This window comes from Gopherus evgoodei, chromosome 2 (genome assembly GCF_007399415.2).
Source record: "Gopherus evgoodei ecotype Sinaloan lineage chromosome 2, rGopEvg1_v1.p, whole genome shotgun sequence".
Taxonomy (NCBI): Eukaryota; Metazoa; Chordata; order Testudines; family Testudinidae; genus Gopherus; species Gopherus evgoodei.
The window spans coordinates 271,151,829-271,178,971 of record NC_044323.1 but is presented as its reverse complement, the minus strand read 5'-3'; the positions used below and the strand labels follow the sequence as shown (position 1 = coordinate 271,178,971).

The following is a 27,143-nucleotide window of genomic DNA, read 5'->3' as shown; positions in this document are numbered from 1 at the left end:
TTTAGCTTAATGCTTTTTGCTGTGCATTATATAAATTTAAACTTTTGCTGAATATAGATAATGTAACTGCTGAATTTCATAAATACTTTTGGGAGCTTATCTTATTCCAAAATTAACCTTAGTGCCACAAGAGGCACAGTATATCTATAGCTTTCTTTATTCCTAGCTTTCTAGAAGCTGGATCTCAGTTTTTTTCTATTGCCTCACTCTTAGTATATCCTAAAGTCATATTTGTTGTTTGTTACATTTTTTAGGGTTGTCTTCATGACTGTATTATACAAGTGCACAATATATTTCTATAGACAGGCTTCATAATAAAACAATAGTCTGTTAAGTAACCTGTAACTGTTTTAAATTGATCAATATAATCAAGGAAAGTCCTTTTAAAACTGTTCTTTTTATTTAAGCGATATTGATGTGGCTCAACAATTCAGTTTGAACCAGAGTAGAGTGGAAGAAATTACAATGAGAGAAGAAGTGGGCAACATCAGTATCTTCAGGATAATGACTTTGGTAAATGCTTTAATATTTTTAATATATGTACTAAGTTAGGTTTTGATGGCTCTTGAATATTTAAATGTTTTGGTGCAGTACTCAAGCCATTCTCCAATAGGTATGCTTAGAACATATTTTCTACATAAGAAAGATAACTTCAGGAGGAGGACAGGAGAGGAATTTGTTTTGAACAAACCCATGAAATTAAACAGCACTGAGGAAAGTGTCTTCGTGTGTCCGCCATTAACTCTACATTGACGAAAGTAATTATAGATAAGTTGTAAAAGAGTTGAAAATTATAGAATATAGCTGCATTTTGGTGAACAGAAATAGTTCTAAAATTTACTGAGAAATTACAATTATAGAACAAAATTATCTAGTGGGTCATTTTTTTCATAGATTAAGTGAAGTGATCTGCTTGTTGGTTTGCTTAAACCTAAATTGTTTATCTGTTTTGGCTAAAATTATATTCTTGCAGGTGATTTTGGAATGGATGATCGTGAGATGATGAGAGAAGGTAGTGCATTTGAGGATGACATGCTAGTGAGTACCAGTGCGTCCAATCTTTTACTGGAGCCTGAACAGAGCACCAGTCATCTTAACGAGAAAGCTAACCACCTGGAATATGAAGACCAATACAAGGATGACAATTTTGGAGAAGGAAATGATGGAGGAATATTGGGTATGTTTGAGAAATTTAGTGTAGCAGCTGGGTTTTGTTAACTGTCCCTTGTCTTCTGTCTAAATTGTAAGCTGTCTGGGGCAAGGGTCATGTTTTGTTGTTGTTTGTACAGTGTCTAATTATTATCCCAGTATAAACTATTTTATTTTAAAATACGCAGTTGAATTAAATCACTTCCCCAAATTCAAGGCACTCCACTGTACGTGTGAGGCTTGGAAGAGAAACTAGTATGTGAATCTTCTGCCTCATTTAAAACCCCTCTGACTTCCTTGGTAGGGATTAAAATTATACAGTGAGACTGTTAAATGTTGGCTCCTTTTAATATGATCCCTGAACTTTAAAAAAATCCTGTGGAATTCTTGCATGACAGACTTAAGCTTTGCATGCAACATGCAAACATTAAGTATAAATGGGTAGTCAGAACGTAACAGCATACTAATAAAACAGACACAAGTGTGATAACTAACTTGACTTAATATTGTATGTTTGTTTGTTTGGATTTCACTTTAAAAAAAACACATTTTTTTTCCTTTGACGGAGCATGACTGCTACAAAAAAATTCAAATAGTTTGTATATCTGTAGTACTTTAGTGTCCTGTGCTGTTATAAGTGTACAACATTTTGATTACTTGGGGTTTTTTTGGTTTGTTTATGCACACTAACACAACTGATTCTTCTGTTGCTATTTCAGATGACAAACTTCTTAGTAATAATGATGGAGGCATCTTTGATGACCCACCTGCTCTCTCAGAAGGTGGGGTAATGATGCCAGAACAGCCTCCCCATGATGATCTGGATGATGATGATAACGTATCAAGTGAGTATTTAATCTAGGACTAAGTTCATTTTTAAACTATCACTAGGAATTGTTTAGTTTCATAATAAAACACGTTGTCGACTGAAGTTTATAAAAGCTTGTGTTGAATCTGTTGATATATTGTGGTGTTTTCTTTGTGTTCCAACTGAGTCCAAGATGTTTAACTTTTGTTTTGTTTGGTAGTGGGTGGACCAGACAGCCCAGACTCAGTAGATCCAGTTGAACCATTACCAACTATGACTGATCAAACAACACTGGTTCCAAATGAAAGAAGGAGCTTTGCTTTGGAACCTATTGACATCACTGGTAAGTAAGCCATTTGAGAACACTTAATTGAAATATTTGAGACCCTTTTGATCTAGGAAAACCTTGAGTTTAGTGGAATAGAACTGAATCTCTTGGTATTATTGCTAACTCAGTTTAGTGGTGTGTGTGGTGTTTGTGTGTGTGTCATTTCTTTTCAGAACAGGAATTTTGTTCTTACTTTCCCACGAAATTCACGATCAGCTGTCTTGCTTGGAGCATATACAATGCAGTCGAACATATTGGAAATCAACCTTGCTAAGGCAGAACCTGACGTTTTTTTGTCTAGTTATCTAATAACGTTGTATGTAAATCAGGCATGTTCTTCCTGAAACAAATTAAAATCTGCATACTAAAATTATATTTAGGACATCGCTGTCTGGCGTGTATAAGAAGCAACTCATGCTGACGTGAGGGAAAATAAATATTGTTAGTCTAAGTTAGTCATTATTACTAAACATACTCCTTGTTTCTCTGGTCAAAATGGATAGTAGCATAGTTGAGTTGCTAGCAAAATGACTGGTATTTACTTGTTTACAGTATTGGTAACATTAAAAGCTAATATCAGTTCACATCTTAAAAGCACTATACAAATATTTAGTGCTGCCACCAAATAAGTTAAGAAATTTTACTGTCTTAAATTTAGGGAATTCTTAGGAGCCTGTAGGATTTTTACTGTAACATAGTATCAAGTCTCTGTTTTCCTCTCTCTTGTCTTCAACAGTCAAGGAAACCAAAGCAAAGAGGAAGAGAAAACTGATTGTAGACAGTGTGAAAGAGCTGGATAGCAAGACTATGAGCCCAATTAAGTGACTACTCTGATATTTGTCACTACTTTGGACCTTAGCACCTCCCACTAAGAAATTGATGATGTGGAAAGAGACGGGAGGAGTTGAAAAACTTTTCTCTCTGCCTGCTCAGCCTTTGTGGAACAACAGGCTATTGAAGGTAATACAGATTTCTGAAGGTTTATTTTTAAATGAATTACATTAAGAACTGATCATGTGGGTGAGGCTGAAAGCTTATATAGCAAGCAAAAATGTGCATTAGCAGCATCTGGTAAATAGTACATTTTTGAAAACTTGCTTCAACTGAAAACAAACTTCTGGAGTCTGCATGTAGTTCAGTCACTGATATGTAGGCTGGAAAGGATTAGATTTTTAACAGTAAATGTCAATCAGTAGTGTTTTTCGCCACCCACACAAGCCAAGAAAAAAATATTTTCATCTGACTGAAATTTGCAGATAGTGAAAGTAAGAAAAGTGTTGTGTGACCACTTAGTTTGATTTAAGGCTATTTACTTTGTTTCGATATATGCTGACAATTTGATTAGACTATTATTAATCTTTACCTTTTTGACTCTTAACATGTACTTTCATTAAATAGGTATAGTCTGGCCACTATGATTTTGCATAACTGAAAAATTTAAATCGATAAAATTTTAAAAATGCTTAAAAAGGAACATCTGTATTAGTCGAAGCTATAAAAAAAAAAAATTGGATTCGGCCAAGCCTGCTGATATGTAACAATTTCTTAACATTCAAGGAAAGAAGCTTTTTAGAACAAGGGCACATAACGAGAAGTCCATCTCTGCAACAAATATAATGTGAAAAATTGTGTGTTTAACTACAGATCAGAGAACTATTAGTCTACAGGAGTGATTGTTTTTTCTTACAGCTTTTTACTCGCTGTCTTACACCTCTTGTACCAGAAGACCTCAGAAAGAGGAGGAAAGGTGGAGAAGCTGATAACTTGGATGAGTTCCTTAAAGACTTTGAAAACCCAGAAGTGCCCAGAGAGGAACCGCAGCAGCAGCAGCAGCAACAGCGAGATGTTATTGGTTTGTAACTCATTAAACATGCTCTACTTCCTTTCAAAGCTTAATTTTCATTTGGATTTGTCCTTTATATTAAATTACTAGAGGGGAAACATTTACCTAGGTTATATAGCGCAGGGCTTTGAAATTACTCATTGTATAGCTTGCTACGGTCAGTAACTCCTTTGTTGGTAGATCTTTTCTAAGTATAGCAGACTTACATGAGACGGCTGTGTCCAGTGGATTAAATGGGCACTAAGGGCTGGTCTGTACACACATTAGCACTGATTTAACTAAATTGACTTTTGCGTCAATTTTAATTAAATCAGTACAAAAACTGTGTGAGTGAAAATATGGACCTAATTGTTGTAAACTCTGGAGGTGCTGTGAGTTGATTGGTGTGAGTTTAAGAAGTGACATGATTATTTATAAACTATATATACAATGGAATCAAAATATCTATTTATAAAATATATTGAATATCACAAAATATAGATGAACCTATCTTGGAAGAGCCAAGCCGCCTACAGGAATCAATGATGGAAGGCAGCAGAACCAACTTGGATGAATCTGTCATGCCACCCCCACCACCTCAAACAGGCGTGAAGCGCAAGGCTCAGCAAGTGGAACCAGAGCCTGTATTACCTGTGAGTAAGATTATAGTGAAGATGTGAGTTACACAGGAGTGGTGACTATATGCTCTGTAAAGAGAGCCTGTAGCATCCCTTTATCCAGAAACAGATAACGTTCTCTGGTGGGAAGGAAATGGTATTAGTCTCTGCTACAAATCCTCAAAGCAATTCTCCCAACTCCCACCCCACAGAAACATATCAAGGTGGTTCTGAGACCATGTCCTACAGAATTTGAGTAAAAATAAAACCAGCCCCAAAACAGTAAGGTCATGGTAAAAAGGTCTATATGGGAAAAGCTAGTGCTATGCTAAGCTCTTACATTTAAAGGAAAGAGAATGTCCCAATGCATTTGTTAACATGTTTGGAATACTTCTTACAATGAGAGTTGCTTCTATAACCACTCAATAGATGATGTAATTTAATGCAGGTTTCATCATGATATAATTCAATGCAACACACAGTTACAGTATTGCTTGTGCTGCTGTCTATCTTGGTGTAAAGAATTGCTTGTTGGCAGACTCTTTTGGCAAGAAGAACCTCAATTGTCTGTTTTCACCCTTCATTTATAAGGATGGGGAGCACTTAACAACTTGGATACCTCTGTTTCAGTGTTTAGCAAGCAGTGTGTTTCCAGTTCTCCACGATCTGTGGGGAATGGGGTCTTCAGTACCGTATTTGTAAGTCACTTCTGAAAATATTAGCTAGTGCCTTCATACCAGTGTCCTCACTCTTATCCCACAGAGGATGCCACCGTAGGTTTTAATGCATTGAAGAGGCATTTCCCCAATCAGTTGACAATGGGGTTTATTCAACAATGCATCTGGCTATCTGGGCGATCTTAAAACTATATCTAATCCAAAGTACACCATATTTCTCTGTAGTAAGATCAGTTCCCAGGATGTTGTACTAAACCAACTTCTTGGGAAACAGACTTGTTACTAATATTTTATTAGAATTTCTAGGTTTAATGGAATCTAAATTAGAGGTATTTATGGGGAGCTAAGGAAAATAAATGTGGTATTTCTTTGCAAAGAACACTTGGATTATTTGTAGCAAGTGTCTGAAAATTAGAAACTTGGATTAAGTTTAATTTTGTGGGATTATAAAGATGCCAAATCGTATATTTAAGATTTTCAGTCCTAAAAGTTGCAGTAGCTGAAATCTTCATGTTAATTCCCATTTAACTTTAATATCTTGTGTGTTCTCAAAGCCTCAGCAATTACAACAGTTGGAAATGCCACCTGTAGAAATGCCACCAGAAGAGCCTCAAAATATCTGCCAACTAATACCAGAGCTGGAACTTCTGCCAGAAAAAGAGAAGGAGAAGGAAAAAGAGAAGGAAGAGGAAGAGGAGGAGGAGGTAGGCATGAGCTCTTGAGGATCAGTCTATAGATTTTACACAGGAAATAGTCAGTGGGGTTCCTGAAGATATTTTTACTGCCATCACTTTACTTGTGACATCCCTTAAACTGTTTCAGCTAAGGAAGCATTTTCTGGTTACTTGGGGAGTGAGACAAAGGGTAGAACTTTGAGAGATGGAGAACACTCCTGATTGCATGCTTGACTTGATGAGCTGCTCAGCTGATTGGAGAGGTATTCACTGTACTTAACATACAGTTAACAGCTATACGTGTTACGTTTTGAACTTCAGGAGGTGTTATCAGATTTTAAATGTTGATCAATTTTGTAAAAACAAGTTTTTTACAAAAAAAAGTTTAAGATCAAGTTAAATATTTTCACAAATCTAAAGTTCTTTTGTAGAATTTTAAGCACTCTGTTGTAACATTTGTGTTTCAAACGCCACATAATAATGGTCTTGAAACTGACTTAAATGATTTCCATTGCACAAGCTGAGAGAAAATCTAAAAGTAAACAGAGTATACGTGACTAATTAAATTCATTCTTAGACTGTAAATTCTTTGGAACAAAGATTGTAACTTGTGTTTGAAAAGGATCCCTGATCTTGATGTGGCCTCTTGAGTGTTAATGTAATAGGAATTTTAAAAAATAAGGCATGAATGGCCTAGGTGAAGATACTTCTTTGCAGTGTAGGTTTTAAACTGACAATGTTGTCTACATAGGACTGTGGTCATGTAAAAAAGCCATGTGCATGCACTGAGGAATAATGTATATATAACTTAGTGTGGTACAATGAAAAGGATCAGACAGGCACCAAAATGTAGTTTTGAAAACCCATAACTATCACATCAGAGTTCTAGGAATAAGGACATCTCCTTAAGCTTGCAATTCCTGGGTTTGCCAATTGGCAGTGGCTTTTTTTTGCTTAAACACAATGATGGTGGGACAGTAGGAAAGCCACAAATCAGCCTGTAAATTAGTTTTCATCCTGCTTTGAACAGTGTTAATTGAAGCAAAAGGAAATTAAATATTTGAAGATTACTAAAGCAGATGGGATTTGGCTTGCAATCTTACCTAGCATTTTCAGTGTTTCAGAAAGTGCTTCTTTTTAGAATGTATAACATTTCCTTTAAAAGTTGAGCTTACTCTCCATAAGGAGAGGTACGATGCTCATGAAGTGCAGGAATGGGCACTGAGAGAGAGAAGTTCTAGTCTCAGTGGTGCCATAGATTTCCTCTGTAGCTTTGAGCAGATCACTTTTCTATGCCTGTTGCATGGGATTCCAAGAATCTGAATGTCTACATCAGAGTAGGCAACATATGGCACGCGTGCCGAAGGCGGCACGCAAGCTGATTTTCAGTGGCACTCTCACTGGCTGGGTCCTGGCCACCAGTCCGGGGGCCTCTGCATTTTAATTTAATTTTTAAGTGAAGCTTCTTAAATATTTTAAAAACCTTATTTACTTTATATAGAACAATAGTTTAATTATACATTATAGACCTATAGAAAGAGACCTTCTAAAAATGTTAAAACGTATCACTGGCATGCGAAACCTTAAATTAGGGTGAATAAATGAAGACTCGGCACACCACTTCTGAAAGGTTGACGACCCCTGGTCTACATGACAATTCTGCAGCAAAAACCCGCATCACTGGACACGGGTCAGCATCAGGTGTTTAATTGCTGTGTAAACATATCTTTAACATACACTAAGGGCAGGCAAGCAACCTTTTGTCAATTATTTTTAGTCCCACTGGGATATCCAGTTTCCTTGTATGTGCTGCCATTCTTCTTCATCCCTTTTAAGTCAAGCCATCGTGACCTTCCAGCAAATTCTTGATTGTCTTGAGAGAGAAGTGCTTGAAAACAACTCTAGAAACATGGATTTCATTTCAAACTTTGTGTGTGTAAATATTAACCTAAGCCTACAAGTGTTTTTAAGTGTGAATTTTTTGTTGGCTACAGGAAGAAGATGGTACGGGGGGTGATCAAGATCAAGAAGAAAGAAGATGGAATAAGAGAACTCAGCAGATGCTTCATGGTCTTCAGGTACATATAGCACTTATCTTTAAAATTACTTCTTGAACCAGTTTAGCGTGTTTTGACCAATGAAGAGGTCAAGTAAAAGCTAGACTGACAGTAGACCCCACATACCTGGTTGACAGTTTAAAGGTTTGATTTTGAAATGAGCATAGAAAAAGTGTAGGTTGTGATTAGGTAAATCATTGAAAACACTCTCTAGAAGTAAACAATTCAATAGAGGGACAGTTGAGCCAGATACTTGTGGGACCTGTCTGTGTTCTACCTTTGGGTCTGTACTTCAGCTTGCAGCAAAGGCAGGAACTCCAAAAACTCAAATTCCTAATTGTTTTCCGAGTAACGCATACCAGCTCCTGCAGTGGAACCTAGGCACCTCCAGTTCTTTCAGCTGCCTGCAAACCGCATTCGGAACTCCTAATCTTCATTAGCAAATATCTCAAGTTATGGAACTGCTCTTGACCACTTCCACAAAGAGAAGCAGTGCTCAGTGAAATTGGCCAAGAACCATATAAACACAGGTCAGCATTGAAAAGACCATTCACACCCAATCATATATACTAGAAACAGCTGTACTTCCTACCATTCTCACGTACTTCAGACACACACATGATTGAGATCCTGACCTTCAGTCTGCTGCTTGAGCAACTGTCTGAGGGAACCCTTTGAAGAACTTGCATCCCTGAAATTGGTCTTAATTCAGAGAGTCAAGTCACTGTATTCTATATCAGTTTGCGGAAAAACAAAATCATTCTGCTGTCTCAGGAAACCCTACAAATGTGGGATAAAGCCATGTCTCAAGATGTTGTTACACTTAACTGACAGTGAATTTGTATGAATTCTACCTGAATCTGGAGCACCTGGATCAGATTGATCTTGAATAGGACATAACAGTTCTGTTCCTGTCTCTGAACAACAAAATACTGGTTCCACACAAAGCACCAGGAAAAAACTGCACTGGAGAGTCTCTTAAAAGCTGTAGAAGACATTCCATATGACTTTACCACTTTCTCATAGCAAAATCTCTCTGAGCAAGTTCATGAGAAGCACACATTCTCAGTCCTCCTGGTTGAAATAAATATGACTCTCAACGTTGTTGGGGAGGTCAGTAGGTAAGTTTGAACTGAACTCCCGGAATCAAATCACCTTGCTACGTCTCAGTCTAGAAGTCATCCCTTTGTAGGCATAATTCTTGGGGAGAGGGGGTGGGTTTCTGATCAGTTGTCTGAACCCTAGCTGCTTGACATGAGTACTAGTTTGCATTTGGGCATAAGATTGCACAGATCTGAACAGAAAATCGTTGCGATCTGACACAAAAAAGGCCCCCTATACTCATTACTTGATCTCCTTGACCTGTCAGTGTGGATTCCTTTTTCCCTCAATTCATTTGACAGCTCTTTAATTTCTACAGACACTGAAGATAACCCACTTTCTCAATATTTGTTTGAGGGAGAGGGGATTGGAGAACTTATAATACCCTATTTAAAAGCCTGCCTGTCCTGTGCAATATTAATGTGGCTTTAGCTGCTGATAAAAGCTCCTTTTGGTGTCACATTGAACCTGTGAGCTCACTTCATACATGGAAGTTTTAGTTGATATCACTGATTTCTCGTTCTGAAAACTGAACGTCAGTGATCTGTCTTGACTAAATTCTTCACAGATGAAGCTGGTGTTCAGAAGCATCCTAACTTCCTTCTGAGTACAATGTCAGAGTTCCACCTTAGGGCTTATCTGTTATAAGTTGAATCAGTTTAACTAAAGGAATAAAATTAATTTAGTTAAACTCATGCAAATCCCTTTGTGGATACTTCTGTTTTGGTTTGACTATCCATGGATTTTTTTTTCCCATCCAATAGACTTTGTAAGGCAGACTGTTCTCTACATGTACATCTACTAACTGTAATTTATGTTCAGCAGAAGCTGTCACTTTGGTCTGTCATTACAAAAGTATTGTTGACTAGGAGAATCTCAGTTCTCCTGAACCCTAGCAATTTTGAAAAAAGGAGTGATTTGGGATGCTCTCACCGAAAAGGTGTCTGATTTTTTTCAGAAGTACCCATTGTTGGAAAATCAAGCCCCCTTAAAATCTCAAGTTGAGCATCCAAAAACACAGGCACCCAAAATCTCTAGTCATTTCTGAAAATCTTGTCCTTTACTTGATTACTGTAATATGCCTCTTCTCCCAAATACTTACTGAATCACAGGCAAGCATATGGCTTTAAGTGGCTTGGGATTCTACCAAAGGATTGAAGTTACTTGATCTCACGTGTATTGTTATATCTCTCTAATTGTTCTTTCTGGCAGAACTAGTGGCGCATCTATCACAGGTGTGCTCCCTGCTAAAGTGTGGATTACTTTGAGAGCCAGTGTATCCTGAGTTGGAGGAGAAGTAAAGTCTCCTGCCCCAGCAGCTGTGGATGACATTAAGGGGAACCTCAAATCCTGAATATAGCTGCCCCCTCCCTGCTGATTAAAACATCCTGCACCCATTAGTGATGAGTGCTTTGACACCAAATCCACAGCTGCCAAAACGCTCTGCGCTTTTGCAATATTTGACTTCTGTACTAATCAGTGTTGATCATAATTGGGTATGTAGAATTTTGCAGGGATTGTTTATGGTATCAACCAACTTTTGTGTTTCTTTTTTTTTTTTTTCCAGAGGGCTCTTGCGAAGACTGGAGCAGAATCTATCAGTTTGCTTGAGCTGTGCAGAAATACAAACAGAAAACAAGCGGCAGCAAAATTCTACAGTTTCTTGGTACTCAAAAAGCAGCAAGCTATAGAGCTGACACAAGAAGAGCCATACAGTGACATCATTGCAACACCTGGTCCCAGATTCCATATTATTTGAATGGTTAGATACATCATAGCTAGTGTTAATTTCACTAGTGCATATGTATTGCCCCATGTGTAGGGCCCACAAGACCATTGGAGAAAATTTAGATTTTAATTGTCTGTACAAAGTCCTTGGTTTTCTTTTGGTTTTGGTTCTTGTATTTTAAATTTACCACTTTCATTTTTAGTGACACTGCTGGGGTGGATGGCTTGAGTTCCAACTGCAAAAACAAGACAAGCAATTCAAGGACCCAGATAAAGATTGTTTTATTCAGAGCAGATGTGTGCAATATTGGTGCATGTAATGTTGTGACAATGAAAATGTCTTACTATAGTTTGACTAGCTTAATTGATTAATGATATTTTTAACCTACACAAGTAAACCTGAAAAGCCAACCTATTGTCTGATTAAAAACTTTGCCAAACTTGTCTAATATGTTCTGTCTGCTTCTCATAGTAACAAAATTTTCCTTCCCTAGATTTCTGTGTCTGTTTTCTTCCGGAGTACCATGGGTCTCTTGCAGCTGCCAGTGTGAATGGTAGTGCCTGGCATGTGAACTTTGCTTTGTCATTTTTGCAGTAGGATTTTGTAGCCCTTGATGCTAAAGGAAAACAGATGTCTATGGAAAGCACTTCCTATAACTGATCCTACTTCTGCAGAAGGACAGAGTATGTGTAAAACATCTTAGACAAAACATTCCTTTTCATTTATCACCTCATTGCGGTCCACTACTGATAATGGCTAGCTACTGTTAATAGGCAGCAAATAATTCTAGTAATTTCATTTAAAACTTAAAATATCCATATGCTTTAGGTATGGTAGAGCTGTACATAAACCCCAAACTTTTTTAAAGAACAGACTTCTGGATTGTATATTTTCTGACATTGTGCAGGCTTATGGAGATGAGCATAGGAGAAGTTGAACAGATTGCATTTGTAAAATATTGAATTAAATCAAGACACAACCTGTACTGAAAGGACAGCAAACTAAATATATAGTAAGCAGACATAGTTACACTTAACGCAAATGTTGCTGTGTAAAGTGTATTAATGGCTCTTCAGATATATTTATAGTTTTAGTAACAATTTTCCAATAATGCACACTCCTCTGTTCAGATCATTTTAACAGCTTTGCAAAATAAGTCCTATTGGGTTTTACTATAAAGAATAAAAGCTTTACTGTTAGGACCAGATAGTATCAGAAATTATGTGAATATGTTGATTATGGAAACACATCTTAACTTTTTTAGGGCAAAATTATTCACACTGAAAGTTCTGGTTTTAATGTTGGCACTTTTGTGAAATGATTCTCTTTTGGGACTCTGAAATTTCAGTGTATGCTCAAGTGTAAAATTATGTGAATGTTTTAAAAATTTGAGACTACATAATGACCATGTTTTAATAATTGTTGAAAAAGTTAATTGTATAAAATAGTTACTGCAGCTTTATTTTCAACATAATGTGCCTGTAAAACCATGATTTGCCCCTTTGTAAAAAGACATTGTAGATAACTTGAGTGTTTAATTATAGAAAGGTCATTAGTTTCTTGTTACACATTTTGTTAGTCTGTTTTTTGTTGCTTTTCAAGGTTGATATTCTTGAAAATAGGTGATGCTGTATGTATAACTTTTCTAATAAAAATTGTTATAAGCTGTTATGTACTGGTGCTATATCCTGTTTGAGTACCTTTCAGTGACATGTAGCTTATTTTGGTATTAGGAGGAGAAGTTAGTTCTTTAAAAAGATTCTTAAAAACTCCCTCAAACGTGTAATTACTTTTTGCCATTAGGAAGGAACACTTTAAATCAGAGGTGGGCAAACTACGGGCCATGGGACTGTCCTGTCCGGCCCCAGAGCTCCTGGCCCAGGAGGCTAGCCCCCGGCCCCTCCCTCCCCCGCAGCCTCAGCTCTCTGCGCTGCCAGTGCAATGCTCTAGGCAGCGGGGCTGCGAGCTCCTGGGGCACAGGGGACAGTGTCCAGCAAGGGGAATGAGCAAATGCTGCTTGTCCCAAAGTCCTTCACTTTCACAGTCAGAGGATATATCATGCCTTTCTGCTCATTAACTACATGAGATCATCTGAGAGATGCGGAGATGCAGTGGGATAGGCTAACACATGCCAGCATTAGTTTCACTTCTGATACAACCTATGCTATCCCCATTGCAAAGATGTTTCAGTGTAGTGCAATTGCCAAGCTCTGAATTCTTCCCTCCCTTCACCTCAGTGGTGTGTGAACTACTTGCCATGTGACAAATGATGTTGTAGAACGGAGTAGAACAAATATTTGCTATTAACCAGCCTAAGAAATGAACTCTTTGGTGGAGTGCAAACTGACTAAAAATAAATACTGTATGTGTGTATTGGTTTTGTCTCCATCTCCTAGGTTGGGATCAGGGATTTGGAGAATTCCAAAGCAAAGAATGAATTAAACCAATTGAATGAAGGCCTTTATAAATGAAATAGATCAATAGATTTATAACAGTAATTCTTTCATTACATCTTTACACACATGACGTCTCCTTTTGCTTTCCATGTTCCTCCTACTTGTCTGCTTCTGGTCAGGAGCAGGATTTTTTCTTGAAGTAGTTCTGCAGGTGTCCGTCAATGGCTGCCTTTAGGGCGTATTGCAATCCAGTCTATTGCATTTTGTTTATCCTTGATCATTTCAGGTCCATTGCCAGTTGTTTGTCCCTTCTATTCTGTCCCGCTTAGTCTGTTTGTCAGTTGACAACTGCTTCTGAAGTCCATGCTGCTGACCATGTCAGACGTGCTCTTTGGAACATCCGCTAAGAAGTCAATCATGAAGTAGTGGCTTCCAATGAAAATGAGTGGCATTGTCTGGGGCTGGATCCTACTGAATCAATACTACTGGCTTTTGACATTTGTTGTGGAAACTTTATTCTAGCACGGAAATATTTTATTTCCAAAGTCCTATGGTGGTAAGTGATAAGATAGCTGGTTATCACCTACAGTTAGTGGTTAGATTCCCAAAACCAACTCTAAAATTAGCCTGCCTTATGCCAATGCTTTTGCTTATTTCAAACTTAACCCTTCACTGTGGTAAGACAACTGTACAGCCCTCTTAATATGTACATGCCGCTCCCACTGACTTCAACTGGAGATGTATATGCATATCCAGAAGTCAAATTTGACCTTGGTATCAATATTTTGCTCCTGCAAAGAAAACGAGATCTCTTTGAAATGACTCTTTTATATAACAGATTAGATTATCTAGCCAACTTCTACAATAAATGCACACAATTCACTCAGTTACCCTGAATGAATAAATTGTATTTGACTAAAGCAGGAATTCTCAAACTTCATTGCACGGCGACTCCTTCTGACATAAAAAATTACTACATGATCCCAAAATAGGTGGGGAGGATAGGGAGGGGGAATATAAGCCTGAGCCCTGCTGTCCTGGGCAGGGGGGCACAGCTGAAGCCCAAGGGCTTCAGGCCCACTGCCCAGGGCTGAAGCCCTTGGATTTTGGCCTCAGGTGATTTGGGCTTTGGCTCCAAGCCTCAGCAAGTTAATACCAGCCCTGGCGACCCCATTAAAACAGGGTCATGACCCACTTTGGGGTCCCACCCCACAGTTTGAGAACCGTTGGACTAAAGCATTCTTCCAGAATGTCATACATTCTTTATTTGAAGATAGCAAGAAATGGAGAATCCACTTTGCTTGGAAACTTGTTCCAATGGTTAACCACTCACTGTTAGATTGTGCCTTATTTTCTAGTTTGAATTTGTCTAGCTTCAGCTTCCAGTCACTGGTTCATTCTCAACTAAACTAAAAAGCCCTTTAATACCCTGTATTTGCTCTGTGAAGGTACCGATATACTGTAATCAAATCAGCCTACTTTTTGATAAATAAATTGAGCTCTTTCAGCTTCTCTAATCCTCAAATCATTTTTGTGGGGTTTTTTTCTGCACTCTCTTCTATTTCACTGCTAACCATTTTAACAGAAGGGTCCAGCCAATTTACTCCACAATCTCAAGCTTCTTAACTCTGTGCCTTCTAAAATTCTAATCTCCAAGACACAAGCACATCTTGTGAAAGCATAACAGTCCAAAGAAAGATATGCAAAGAATGTGTGTCGGTTATGATAAATGTGCAATGTTCAGACGATCAAATGTATCAACACTTGCACATAGAATGCCATCATGGCTGGTTAACTGACTGAGCGTCACTCTGCAAATAAAAAATACAAGATTTTAAATTTTTTATAAGTGTCTTGAAATGTAAACTTACAGCTGGCTTATGAGGAAGCTGAGGGAGGCAGCAATGAGGTTTCTCAAAGTGTTTTCTGCCAGAAAAGTCTGATTAGACTTGCTTCCAGTAGAGCTATTTAATAATCTGCAGGTTTTCTTGATGGTTTATCAAGCCTGAAATAAGTGTAGAAGGCCTCAAGTGCTCTCAGTGCTAAATTATATCTCCAAAGCTGTCAGAAACAGTCCCAGTTTAAGTGTGACAGTCTGCTCTCTGTGGTGTGAATTGGAGCAGGTCACAGGTATTGGGAGCCTTCTGTCACTCTCTGACCATTGACATCTGTGCAATTGAACTGACAATCTTAAAGCCTTTGAAGGGAGTGTATGAAAAAAATAAAAATAATCCAACAAAAATGGGCCAGCCGCAAATTGGCTACACAAAGAATTCTCAACTTAGTCATCTCTGCAAATATTAGTCATTAAAAATGGCCAATCAGTGCTGAAGTTAGCTCATTTTTATTAATTGTTCATTGAAAGTGGTAACAGTTATCAGAGCAGAGTAGATTTTACCCAGTGTTTACTGATTACCAATGAGGTTCTTTCATAAAGACAAAATTTAGCAAATGGTGCACTCTGCCTTACTCCACAGTGAAGCAGCATATTTTAACACACATCATACTCTGCAACCTGAACGTCATTGACCTGCATGGTTAACATAATGACGATTTTCCGATTTACTCGCTGGATCTCCCCATTGCAGCTCTGTTTGTAGGTATGGAGGCTGATACTTATTTTCAGATTTATATGCAAATGCACAAATGAACCTAAAATCATGGTTTTTTTTGTCCCTCTTACTCTAGACAGGCAGTTCATGTTCTTCGAGTGACTGCACATGGTCATTCTACTCTTGGTGTATGTGTACCCAGCGGCATATTATCGCCTAGGCCTAGGGCATCAAATTTGCAGGGGCGGCAAATTTGAGCACCCACGGAGAAGCTCCCCGCCCCGCCACTCCAGCTCGCTTCTGCCTCCTCCGCAAGCGTGCCGCCACGTCCTGTTTCTCTCCCCTGCCTCCCAGTGCTTGCGCTGCAAAAACAGCTGTTTCATAGGGCAGGGAGGGAAAGGGGTGGTGGGGGAACACGACGCACTGGGGGAAGAGGCAGGGCTGGGGCAGGGATTTGGGGAAGGGATCCAATAGGGGCAGGGAGGGGGCAGAGTTGGGGCAGGGACTTTGGGGAAGGGGTTGGAATGGGGGGTGGGGAAAGGGTGGAGTCGGGGCAGGGTGGCAATTATTTTAGGGCCTAGGGGCGGCAAAATCATTAATCCGCCACCGTGTGTACCTCGCGCACAGTCATCGGAAATTTTCCCCTCATAGGTACCATAGAAGCGACTCAAGTGTTCTCTGCTGCTGCATGCCCTGCAGGCCAGTATAAAGGAACCCAAACTCCCTCAATTCCTTTTTACTGCCTGTGACGGTCATTGGAATTGCTTGACTTGCCTTAGCAAGCGCGCTCTCAGTGTGTTCATTGTAAATTAACTGTAGATATTTTTCTAGATATGTAGTGTTAATACACTATTTACAGTATGAACTAAGTATGTTTTCCTTTTTGGTCCCCAGTTTGGGGTGTTTTCCGTTACTCAGTACTGAGGGATGTCTTGATCACCAGGCATCAAGACCTTTCTATCTTGTGCTAGGCCAATGCCCATGAGGGACTCACACTCAAGCTGCTTGAATGTTTAGGGGAAGTTCAAATTCAGGATTGTTTGTCAGACCTGCAAAGACTTTAAGCCTCGGACAAAGAAAGACAGAGAAACCAGATTAAAGTTTTTACTCATGGAGGTGGCCCTGAGATCTCTGTCAGAGTCCAGTTGGTCAGCATCGGTTAGGAGTGCACTTCTTATGTTGCTTGATTCCCAACACAGCTCATTGTCCCTGGTACCTAAGAAGAGGCATAAGATCTCTAAGCAGGCTACCGAGAGAGGAAGGGCGCTGGCACCGAAGTCTTCTAGGCCTGGAGATGAAAGTAGAGTGCAGCTGAAATACAAACTCTCCTCTTCTCCGGCACCTTTGAATCTGGCACCGAGGCAGGTACCATCAAGGGAGGTGTTTGCATCAGTGAGCGATCTGCTGAGCATCTCTGTATCTATCTCCAGTAGGCCAGGACACCGCACTCTTGGTACCAATGGACAGCAGCGTCAGTGTAGCACTTAGTGCTCTGGCAACCTCCATGGCCTCAAACTGCAGTACTGTCTGTCTGTCAGTATTGTCAAAACGGAAACCTCCATGGCCTCAAACTGCAGTACTGTCTGTCTGTCAGTATTGTCAAAGGGGAAACCTCCAGGGTTGGCTGTGCTGCGTCCTTCTCCAACTTGACATTGTGCTCTGACACTGTCGAGAGCAGCCCCTCCTTAGTCAGCAGAGGCAGAGTCGTCCTCTTCTGAATAGGAGATTGGTTTCTGTTTCCCAGCCTCATAGCCACTCTCTCTACTCTCCACCAAAGCCCTACTACCCTGCTAGGGAACCTTCAGCAAGAGTACCATCGGGTGGGTGACCAGGGGGTCAGTGGGGCTCACCACCTCTTCCAATGGCCTTCTTGGAACCTGTAGGATTTCCCCCCAGTTTCTAGGTCATACACATGTTCTGGTTCTGTGTCCTTGGAGAGATATGGAATGCCTACTCACAATGCACCATCTGTTCCTGAGCCCGATACCTGCACTGGTACCGAGCAGCAAGAAGCAATTCAGGAGGACCCTTCTGGACAGCTAGTGGAGGAGGAAGAAGTAGCCTTAGCCTGTGCTGACCTCTTCTTCTTCCTCTCCTGATGAGGGAGTCTCCTCCAGCATTTAGCCTCCCCCAGGTGACTATAAGGCCATCCTTCTTAGCAGCTCTTGGTGGCCTTTTGCCAGGGGATTCAGATGGAGCAAGTAAAAGAATCCTCACACTGCCCTGTTGACATTTTGGTCACAGCAGGTCCTTCAAAGATGGCCTTACCTATTAATGCAGCAATTATGGACCTCATTAAGGCTCGCTGATAGACCCCTTTGTCCCTTCACCCTTTCTCAAGAAGGGCCAAATATAAATATTGTGTTGCATCCTGAGGGTTTGAATACTTATATTCTCATCACCCCTTTCCCTGAGATCTCTGGTGGTGTCAGCAGCCAATGAAAGGGAATGACAAGGGCAACAGGGGAGTCCTCTAAATTGAAAGACACAAAATAACCTAGACCTATTTGGTAGAAAAGTTTATTCTAGTAGAGGGTGGCAATGCAGGATTGCCAACCAGTAAGTGATTTTGGGTCAGTATAATTTTAATGCATGGGACTCCATTTTAAAGTTTAGAGACATGCTGTCACAGAAGGGTAGGCAGAAGTTCCCATCATTAGCTGATGAAGGGAAATCTGTAGGAAGACCTTAGCTGCAGGGTGCACTGGATGCGGTAGACTTGATGGTTAGGTTCATGGCTTATGCAGTGGCCACGAACACGAGCTCTTGACTGCAATGCTCAGGGCTTCCATAAGAGATCTAACAAACTTTACACAATCTGCCCTTCAAAGGTTCTTCACTGTTCTCAGAGCAAACTGTCTAAGCTCCATGGCTTGGGCAACTTTAAAGTCTTTGGGATTGTACACTTCAGCCCCATCCAGAAGGCACTTCCGCCCACAGCAGACCCACCTTTACTCTGCCCCTGCAGCAGAACCTTCAGAGAAATAAGAATTGGGGTTATAGACATAGAGCACCTCCTCCTCTTCCTCTCTCTGCATCAATGCCTGCTCCACCTACACAGTCAGGGGTGCTAAATGGGCATTTTGACAGGACACTGTGGAAGAGGGCTATACCCTCCAATTTGATTCTACACTTCCCTCTCCATTCCTTTTCTGGAGCCACTCTCACAAGGAGCTCCTAATCCAGGAGGTACAGTCTCTCCTCAGGTAGGAGCCAAAGAGGAAATTCTGCAGTGTCACAGAGAGAAGGGGTTCTATTCTTTTTATTTCCTAATCTTGAAAGCAAAGGCAGGTCTCAGACCAACTTTAGACCTGCATCAGCTCAACAAATATCTCAAAAAGATAAAGTTTTGCATGGTCACCCTGTCTTACATTGTTCCCTCCCTGGAGACTGGTATGCTACCCTTAATTTAAGAGATGTCTACTTTCATGTGACAATCTATCACAGTCATGGAAAGTTTCTCGGGTTCATAGTAAAGCACACTCATTACCAGTTCACCAAGCTGCCTTTCAGCCTATAGGCAGCTCCTTGGGTTTTCACAGAATGTATGTCTACGGTAAAAGCTTTCCTGAGGAGACTAGGAATACAGGTCGACCCTTACGTGGATGACTGGCTAGTCAAGGGCAGGTCCCTGGCTCAGGTTCTTTCCAGTGTTCAACTCAACCAGTCAATCTTCAAAGTTCTAGATCTACTGATCATCTCAGATAAGTATGCCCTTTGTCCATTTCAACAGATAGAGTTTATAGGATCAGTGCTGGACTCTCCTCAGGCCAAAGCTTTCCGTCCAGACACAAGATTCTAAACAATTCTATCTTTTGTGCCAGATCTCAAGATTTACCCAATCACAGAAGCTCAAAATTGTACAAGGCTTCTCAGGCATATTGTCTTGTGTGTGTATATAGTCCAGCATGCCAGGCTGTGCCTCAGGCCTCTTCAAAGTTGACTGGCCTCCATTGATTTGCCAAGACATCACTGTCTGAACACGGTGCCCTCTTGGGCTCTGACTTCGTGAGATAGGTGGACAGAGCCACTCAGTTTTTGGGGGGTGTTCCCTTTGTCCATCCTCAGCCTTTGCTGACATTGGTGATGGACAAGTCTGCCATGGGATTGGTGCGGGAGGGGAGTTCAGCTGGTCCCCCTCTGAACTCAAGATCTGTAGTCCTCAAGGGATTTCTCTCTTCATATCAACATCAGAGAGCTAAGGGCTGTCCACCTCACCTGTCAGGCCTTCCTACCTCATGTCAAGGGGAAAAGCCTGTTTGTTCTCATAGACAACAGTGTGGAGATGTTTTGCCTCAGCAGCCAGGGAGGAACTCACTCTTCTCTGCTTTTGTCAGGAAGCAATTCACCTATGGAATTTTTGCATTGCCAGTTCAAGTATGTAAATTAAGCTGTCATGGGATAAAAGGGAAGGTCCTTTCATGGATTGAGAACTGGCTAAAAGACAGGGAACAAAGAGTAGGAATTAATGGTAAATTCTCAGAATGGAGAGGGGTAACTAGTGGTGTTCCCCAAGGGTCAGTCCTAGGACCAATCCTCTTCAATTTATTCATAAATGATCTGGAGAAAGGGGTAAACAGTGAGGTGGCAAAGTTTGCAGATGATACTAAACTACTCAAGATAGTTAAGACCAAAGCAGATTGTGAAGAACTTCAAAAAGATCTCACAAAACTAAGTGATTGGGCAACATAATGGCAAATGAAATTTAATGTGGATAAATGTAAAGTAATGCACCTTGGAAAAAATAACCCCAACTATACATACAGTATGATGGGGGCTACTTTAGCTACAACGAATCAGGAAAAAGATCTTGGCGTCATCGTGAATAGTTCTCTGAAGATGTCCACGCAGTGTGCAGAGGCAGTCAAAAAAGCAAACAAGATGCTAGGAATCATTAATAAGTGGATAGAGAATAAGACTGAGAATATATTATTGCCCTTATATAAATCCATGGTACGCCCACATCTCGAACACTGTGTACAGATGTGGTCTCCTCACCTCAAAAAAGATATTCTAGCACTAGAAAAGGTTCAGCAAAGGGCAACTAAAATGATTAGGGGTTTGGAGAGGGTCCCATACGAGGAAAGATTAAAGAGGCTAGGACTCTTCAGCTTGGAAAAGAGGAGACTAAGGGGGGATATGATAGAGGTATATAAAATCATGAGTGATGTAGAGAAAGTGGATAAGGAAAAGTTATTTACGTATTCCCATAATACAAGAACTAGGGGTCACCAAATGAAATGAATAGGCAGCAGGTTTAAAACAAATAAAAGGAAGTTCTTCTTCACGCAGCGCACAGTCAACTTGTGGAATTCCTTACCTGAGGAGGTTGTGAAGGCTGGGACTATAACAATGTTTAAAAGGGAACTGGATAAATTCATGGTGGCTAAGTCCATAAATGGCTATTATCCAGGAAGGGTAAAGAATGGTGTCCCTAGCCTCTGTTCATCAGAGTATGGAGATGGATGGCAGGAGAGAGATCACTTGATCATTGCCTTTTAGGTTCACTCCCTCTGGGGCACCTGGCATTGGCCACTCTCGGTAGACAGATACTGGGCTAGATGGACCTTTGGTCTGACCCGGTACAGCTGTTCTTATGTTATGTTCAATCTCAAAGCCTCTTATCTTCCAGGAGTGTGGAATAAACTGGTGGGCTGCTTAAGCAGGTCATAGACCAGTGTTCTCTCCTCCTGAATGTAGTCAGATACATTTTCTAGCAGTGGGGGACTCCCCAGATAGAACTTTTGGCAACCAAGGCCAGACAGGAAATACCTATAATTTTGTCTACAAGGCCACAGTCCCAGTTCAATCACAGACACTTTCCTGCTATCCTGACAAACAAGCTATACTATGCTTTTTCCTTAATCTTAATCCTGCACAGAATGCTGCTAAAGATCAAGCTGGACCAGGCCTCAGTTATATTAATAGCACCAGTGTGACCGCAACAGCAATGGTTCTCCACTCTACTGGATCTGTTAGTGCAGGCTCCAAGTCAAGATGCAATGGGAGTGAAATTGATCTCCCAAGGTCATAATTGCTTCAACCAAAGCTGCGGGCCTTTCATTTGATGGCCTGGAGGTTCCATGGCTAAATCCTAGGGAGGAGTCTTGCTTGGAGCAAGTTTGCCATGTCTTGTAAAATAGTAGAAAGCCCTCTACCAGAGCTACATACATGTCAAAATGGAGGCATTTTTCCATTGGGTCTTGTCAATCCAGTGTCTCACCAATGCAGTCCTCTTATCCAGCATATCCTGGACTATCTATTGCACCTAAAATGGCAAGGTTTAGCAATTTTTTCTATCCAAGGTCCACCTGGCAGCAATATCACATGTCCTATCCTCATATGGGTTACTGTTCTATATTCTCTAGTGATATGACAATCAGATTTGTGAAGGGCCTGGAATGGTTGTACCCTCAAATAAGGAAACCTATCCAGCCCTGGGGCTTGAACCTAGTTTTGTCAAAGCTCATGGGGCACCATTTGAGCCTCTAACAACATGATCCCTAATGCACCTATCTCTGAAGGTGGCTGTCCTGATACCTATCACTTTGGCTGGGATGGTGGCCAAGCTGCTCTCTCTAACCCCAAACCACTATATACAATCTTCTTTAAGGATAAACTGTACTTGCATTCTCATCCAAGATTCCTCTCTAAAGCGGTATATACTTTTCATATTAACAAGTCAATTAACTTAACTACATTTTACCCAACACTGCAGGCCAATAGACAGGAGCAACATCTGCACATATTAGATGTTAGAAGGGCATAGGCATTCTACATAGACAGGTTTAATAGTTTTGTTTGTCAGCCCAACTATTTGTAACCGTAGCAGATGGAATGAAGGGTTTCCTGGTTTCTTTGTCAATAATTTGGTGTTGGATAACTTCCTGGATTCATGTTTGTTCTGATCTGAAAGACAGTTCCCAGACAAGCAGTGAGGCATGTTCCATAAGATTGCAAGTGGCCTCATTGAGTCTTTCTCCAGGAGATTTGTAGAGCAGCAGACTGGTCTTCAGTTCACACCTTCACATCACATTATGCCATTACTCAGTACTCCAGAGACAATGCTACATTGGACAAGTTGTACTCCAGTCTATATGTACATAAACTCTGATCGCTTCTTCTACTTTACCATTCGTGACTCACTGAGAGTGGAATTCACATATGAAATCACTCAAAGAACAAACAGTTCTTAACCTTTTGTAACCATATTGGTCTTTGAGAGGTGTTTCACATGTCCGTTCCACAATCCGTCCTCTTACTTACATTGGAATTGTCCAGTGAGAAGGAACTGAGGGGCAAATGGGCACTTTATAGCACATATAGTCATGCATGGTAGCAGAGGGCACTCAAGCCGTCCTGACAGGAACCACCAAGGGAAGAATTTCTGACAACTGTGTGCAGGAGACACACATCAAGAATGGAATGGACATGTGCAATGCATCTTGAAGAACAACAGTTACAAAGAGTTAGTAACCATATTTTTCCACTGGAAAATCCAGATTAACATGTTCCTGTGTTTTGGCTGGCAATAACCTTCTGTGAGCCATTTGGAGCTGCCTGTGTGATTTATGAATATTGTATCTTGATCAAGTTATTGTGATGTTTTTGGTATACATATATTATGTGATTTCAATAGCAGGATTGTCAGGAAATGCACTCGGGAAAGTGGGAGATGATCTACACCTCAGCAAACACTTGAGAGACAATGCAAGTGCCATTCACTTTGATACCTGGGCCCAGGTCTCTGCTGGGCCTGTCAAACAGGTTTCCTCAGGAATGACTCAGACCCTGTGAATCACAGGAGGGTTTAAAAAGACACACTCCCTCCATCACAGGGGGAACACAGGGTTTTGAGCTAAGACCCCAGATCCTGCAGTGTGTGCATTTGGGGGAAGATAGACCTGTGGGGTCCCCATCAGGAGGATGGTGAGACCTTAGGTAAGATAGATATATATGTAGACTTTTCGTTGTTTTAAAATTCTTTATATTGTGCAATGTTCCTATGGTTAAATAAATGTAACCCTTCTGCCAGGTGAAGCCAGCAGCAACCAGGGCTGGGTTCAATATCTAGGAGTTCCTTTCCATTGATACAACACAGAACCGGCTCTAGCCCCCACCTAGTAATCTGGGAAAATTACACACCACCCCTGGGTGCCTCTGAGAGGCAATACTTCCCCACTCGCAAGCACAGAGTCTGAGTATAGAAAAGAAAATTGTAATAAAAGGAGGGAAGTAACTCAGCATTAATTTGGGGAAACAGCACAAACAGGATTCATAAAAATAAACCATGAGCAAAAGACCCAACTCCAAGTAAGTTGGGCAGTGTCCTTTTCCCCTTGGGTTCTTAAGTCCAGCAACCCAAAAGTCCCTTTCACATGCACCCTTCTCTGCCCCCCACTCACAGTTACTCTCTTCGGTCAGTGCAGACCCAGAATTCAGAGGTGTATCTGCAGAGTTCACCTCCCATCTTGGGTGGTGGGGAGAGGATAAAGAGGCATCTTACTCACTCCACTGCTTGGCACTCGCTCAGCGCCCCTCTCTGCCAGCTGTCCTGCTGGTCGCTGGCTATTCCTGTTGATCATGCTGCTCCCGCTGGCCACTCCCGCTGGCTGATGCCACTCTGCCAGCCGGCCTGCTGCCTGATCGCCGTGCCTCTCTGTCTCACCAGCCACTCGTTCACCAGCCAACCATCAGTCACCTGCTGCCACCTGTCTCTCTGCTGTGTCCCCTGCACATCAGTCTCTTAGTAATTTTCAGCTCTTTGCAGGCTGGGCATTAACACAGCCCCATCTCAAGTGACTTCAGCTCTCAATGATTTTTAGCTCTTAACGGCAGGGCAGAAACACAGTCCTACCACAACTGATTTCAGCTCTGACTGAGCATTTAAAATAACAAAGATGCTCCTAATAAGCCTATTTAGCTCTTTCTTTGAACAGAAGTGGGGATATCAGGTTAAACCAGTCCAGGGAGGATGCTGGTACACCTGTCCCTACCCCTCTTACTTTCACAGGACTCTGGCATTTGAGCCACTGGCTTAAAAAGGTTCTTTCAGCTGAGGATGACCGCCTTCTTTGCGACAGGTTAAGCACAGTCCTGCTTCCCTGTATTCATACAATAATGCCAACACTGGTAACAGCATTTCAGTACCCCTGCATACAGTACTAAAGTAATTTTTAACCCAACACAGCCAAAGTTGATAGCAAGCGCCCCCAGTTAGCTGTCAGGGGAGAATTCATTCAGTGCATCTAGACCCTTACATTAACAGTACTTTTGTTTTAAGAAGGCTGCTGAGGGTCACTGTAATCCACTGGCCAAAAGCTCCCAAAGGGAAGACCATGTACCAAATCAAGTTGGATCTCTTGGGTAAGCATGACGGATACACAGGATGAGGTCTAAGAGTGGGAGAATCATGGGATTCTATCCTAGGCAAGATAAAGGCACAAGGAGAGACCAGAGGGCAGTGCACTCAGAAAGAACAAATAGAGGGGTGAGAAGTACAGCCTGTCCCATAACTGTGACCCCATCCTTCTCAGAGAAGGAGTTATCTGCAGGGATTGGAACAGAGACCAGAGTTTCCATTGCCTGCTTATAGGGTTCACATACTCAAATATTCAAACTAATGTACTCTGTCTTATGTCTTATGGTGGAATATGCCTCCCCGCCCCCATGTGTGTGGTCCCTGGGGACCAAGTGTCCCCTCCCTCTCTGAAGAGCTGCCAGCATTGGGACAAAACAATTCTACCACGTTTTCCTTTGAGCTGCGGCTTTTCCTGCATGTGGGCAGCCGGCCCAGCCTCTGGCTGGAATTTGGTTCATTCTATCAACAAACTCAAATAGAAGCTGCACTTAGCATTCCTACAAGGTGCTCGGATACTACAGTGATGACACATTATAAGAGACAGAATAGAATGATGTTAGGTTTACATTTTATTTTTGACTCAAGTTTTATTTTCACTCCAGAGTCACTGTTTATCATATACATGGGTAAATCCTTCAGTCATAGTGTCATTTTCTTTCCAGCCATCCAATCACACAAGCTTCCCTCCTCAGCTCTCTGTACAAAATGACACTTAACAATCCCATCGGTGCCATTTTAGGAGGCAAAATAGCACATGACAATTTTCCTTGAGCTTTTGGTCGGCAAGTGACTTAGGAAAGTAACCCCATTGAGGAAGGATGAAGACCAAAAGTTTTGCTATAGAAAGGATGATGAAAGACTGATAATGATAATTTATGTGTATTGGGATAGGGCCTAGGATCCCCTGTCATGGGGCCCTGCAGGACCCCAACGTGGTTGGTATTGTACAAACAGAATAAAAGGCCAGAAGGCACCATTGTGATCGTCTTGTCTGATGCCCTGTATAACATAGGCCGCAGAACTTCCCCAGAATAATTCCAAGAGCAGATCTTTTAGGGCAACATTCAATCTTGATTTAAAAACTGCCAGTGATGGAGAATGGTTAATTGTCCTCACTGTTAAAAATGTACACCTGATTTCCAGTCTGAATTTGTCTAGCTTCAAATTCCACCCATTTGGATCACAATATTCCTTTCCCTGCTAGATTGAGGAATCCATTATTAAAGATTTATTCCCCAGGCAGGCACTTAACAGACTGTAATCAAGTCATGCCTTAACCTTCTCTTTGTTAAACTAAGTAGATTGAGCTCTTGGAGTCTATCACTATAAGAAATAATTTCCAATCCTTTAATCATTCTTGTAGCATTTCTCTGAGACCTCCTCAATTTATCAACCTCCTCCTTGAATTGCGGACACCACAGCTGGACGGAGTATCACAACAACATTCATACCAGTGTCAAACATAGAGATAAAATAACCTTCTTCACTCCTGCTCGTGTCATGACCCACAGGGCTTGAATGTGCGGCTGCACTGTTTATAGGAGCAGACATGCTCCAAGTATCTATCTGGCAGTCTGCTGACACTTGCTTACCTGGAACCCATGAAGCTCAGTCCCAGTTAGAGGCTCCACCCCTGCAGTCCTATTGATGGAGTTCCAGAGCAGCTGGTTGGCCCTCTGGTCCTACTTAAGCCAGCAGCAGGAACAGGAAGCTGTCTGAACAAGGGTGCTCCACCCCATTCTAGACTATGTGCTTCCTGAACCAGTGTGACTTCTGGCTCGTGATTCTGATCTCCAATTTGTCTCCTGCTTCTGACATCCCAGTAAACTGACTCCTGTCTTGTGATTGTGGACTCTGGCTCTGATTACTAGG

At 41.1% G+C, this 27,143-nt stretch overlaps 1 protein-coding gene across 1 annotated transcript in view; it reads left to right on the top strand.

Moving 5' to 3' along the window:
• Window positions 1-12,633, top strand: part of RAD21 (RAD21 cohesin complex component) — a 28,580-nt gene extending 15,947 nt beyond the window's left edge. The window contains 11 exon segments of the mRNA XM_030553735.1: window positions 408-490; window positions 493-513; window positions 974-1,177; window positions 1,869-1,994; window positions 2,178-2,300; window positions 3,022-3,245; window positions 3,975-4,137; window positions 4,609-4,760; window positions 5,956-6,105; window positions 8,070-8,153; window positions 10,801-12,633. Coding sequence (XP_030409595.1) covers window positions 408-490; window positions 493-513; window positions 974-1,177; window positions 1,869-1,994; window positions 2,178-2,300; window positions 3,022-3,245; window positions 3,975-4,137; window positions 4,609-4,760; window positions 5,956-6,105; window positions 8,070-8,153; window positions 10,801-10,992 — 1,522 coding nt within the window. The 3' untranslated portion in view covers window positions 10,993-12,633.
• Window positions 12,634-27,143: the final 14,510 nt, after the last annotated feature.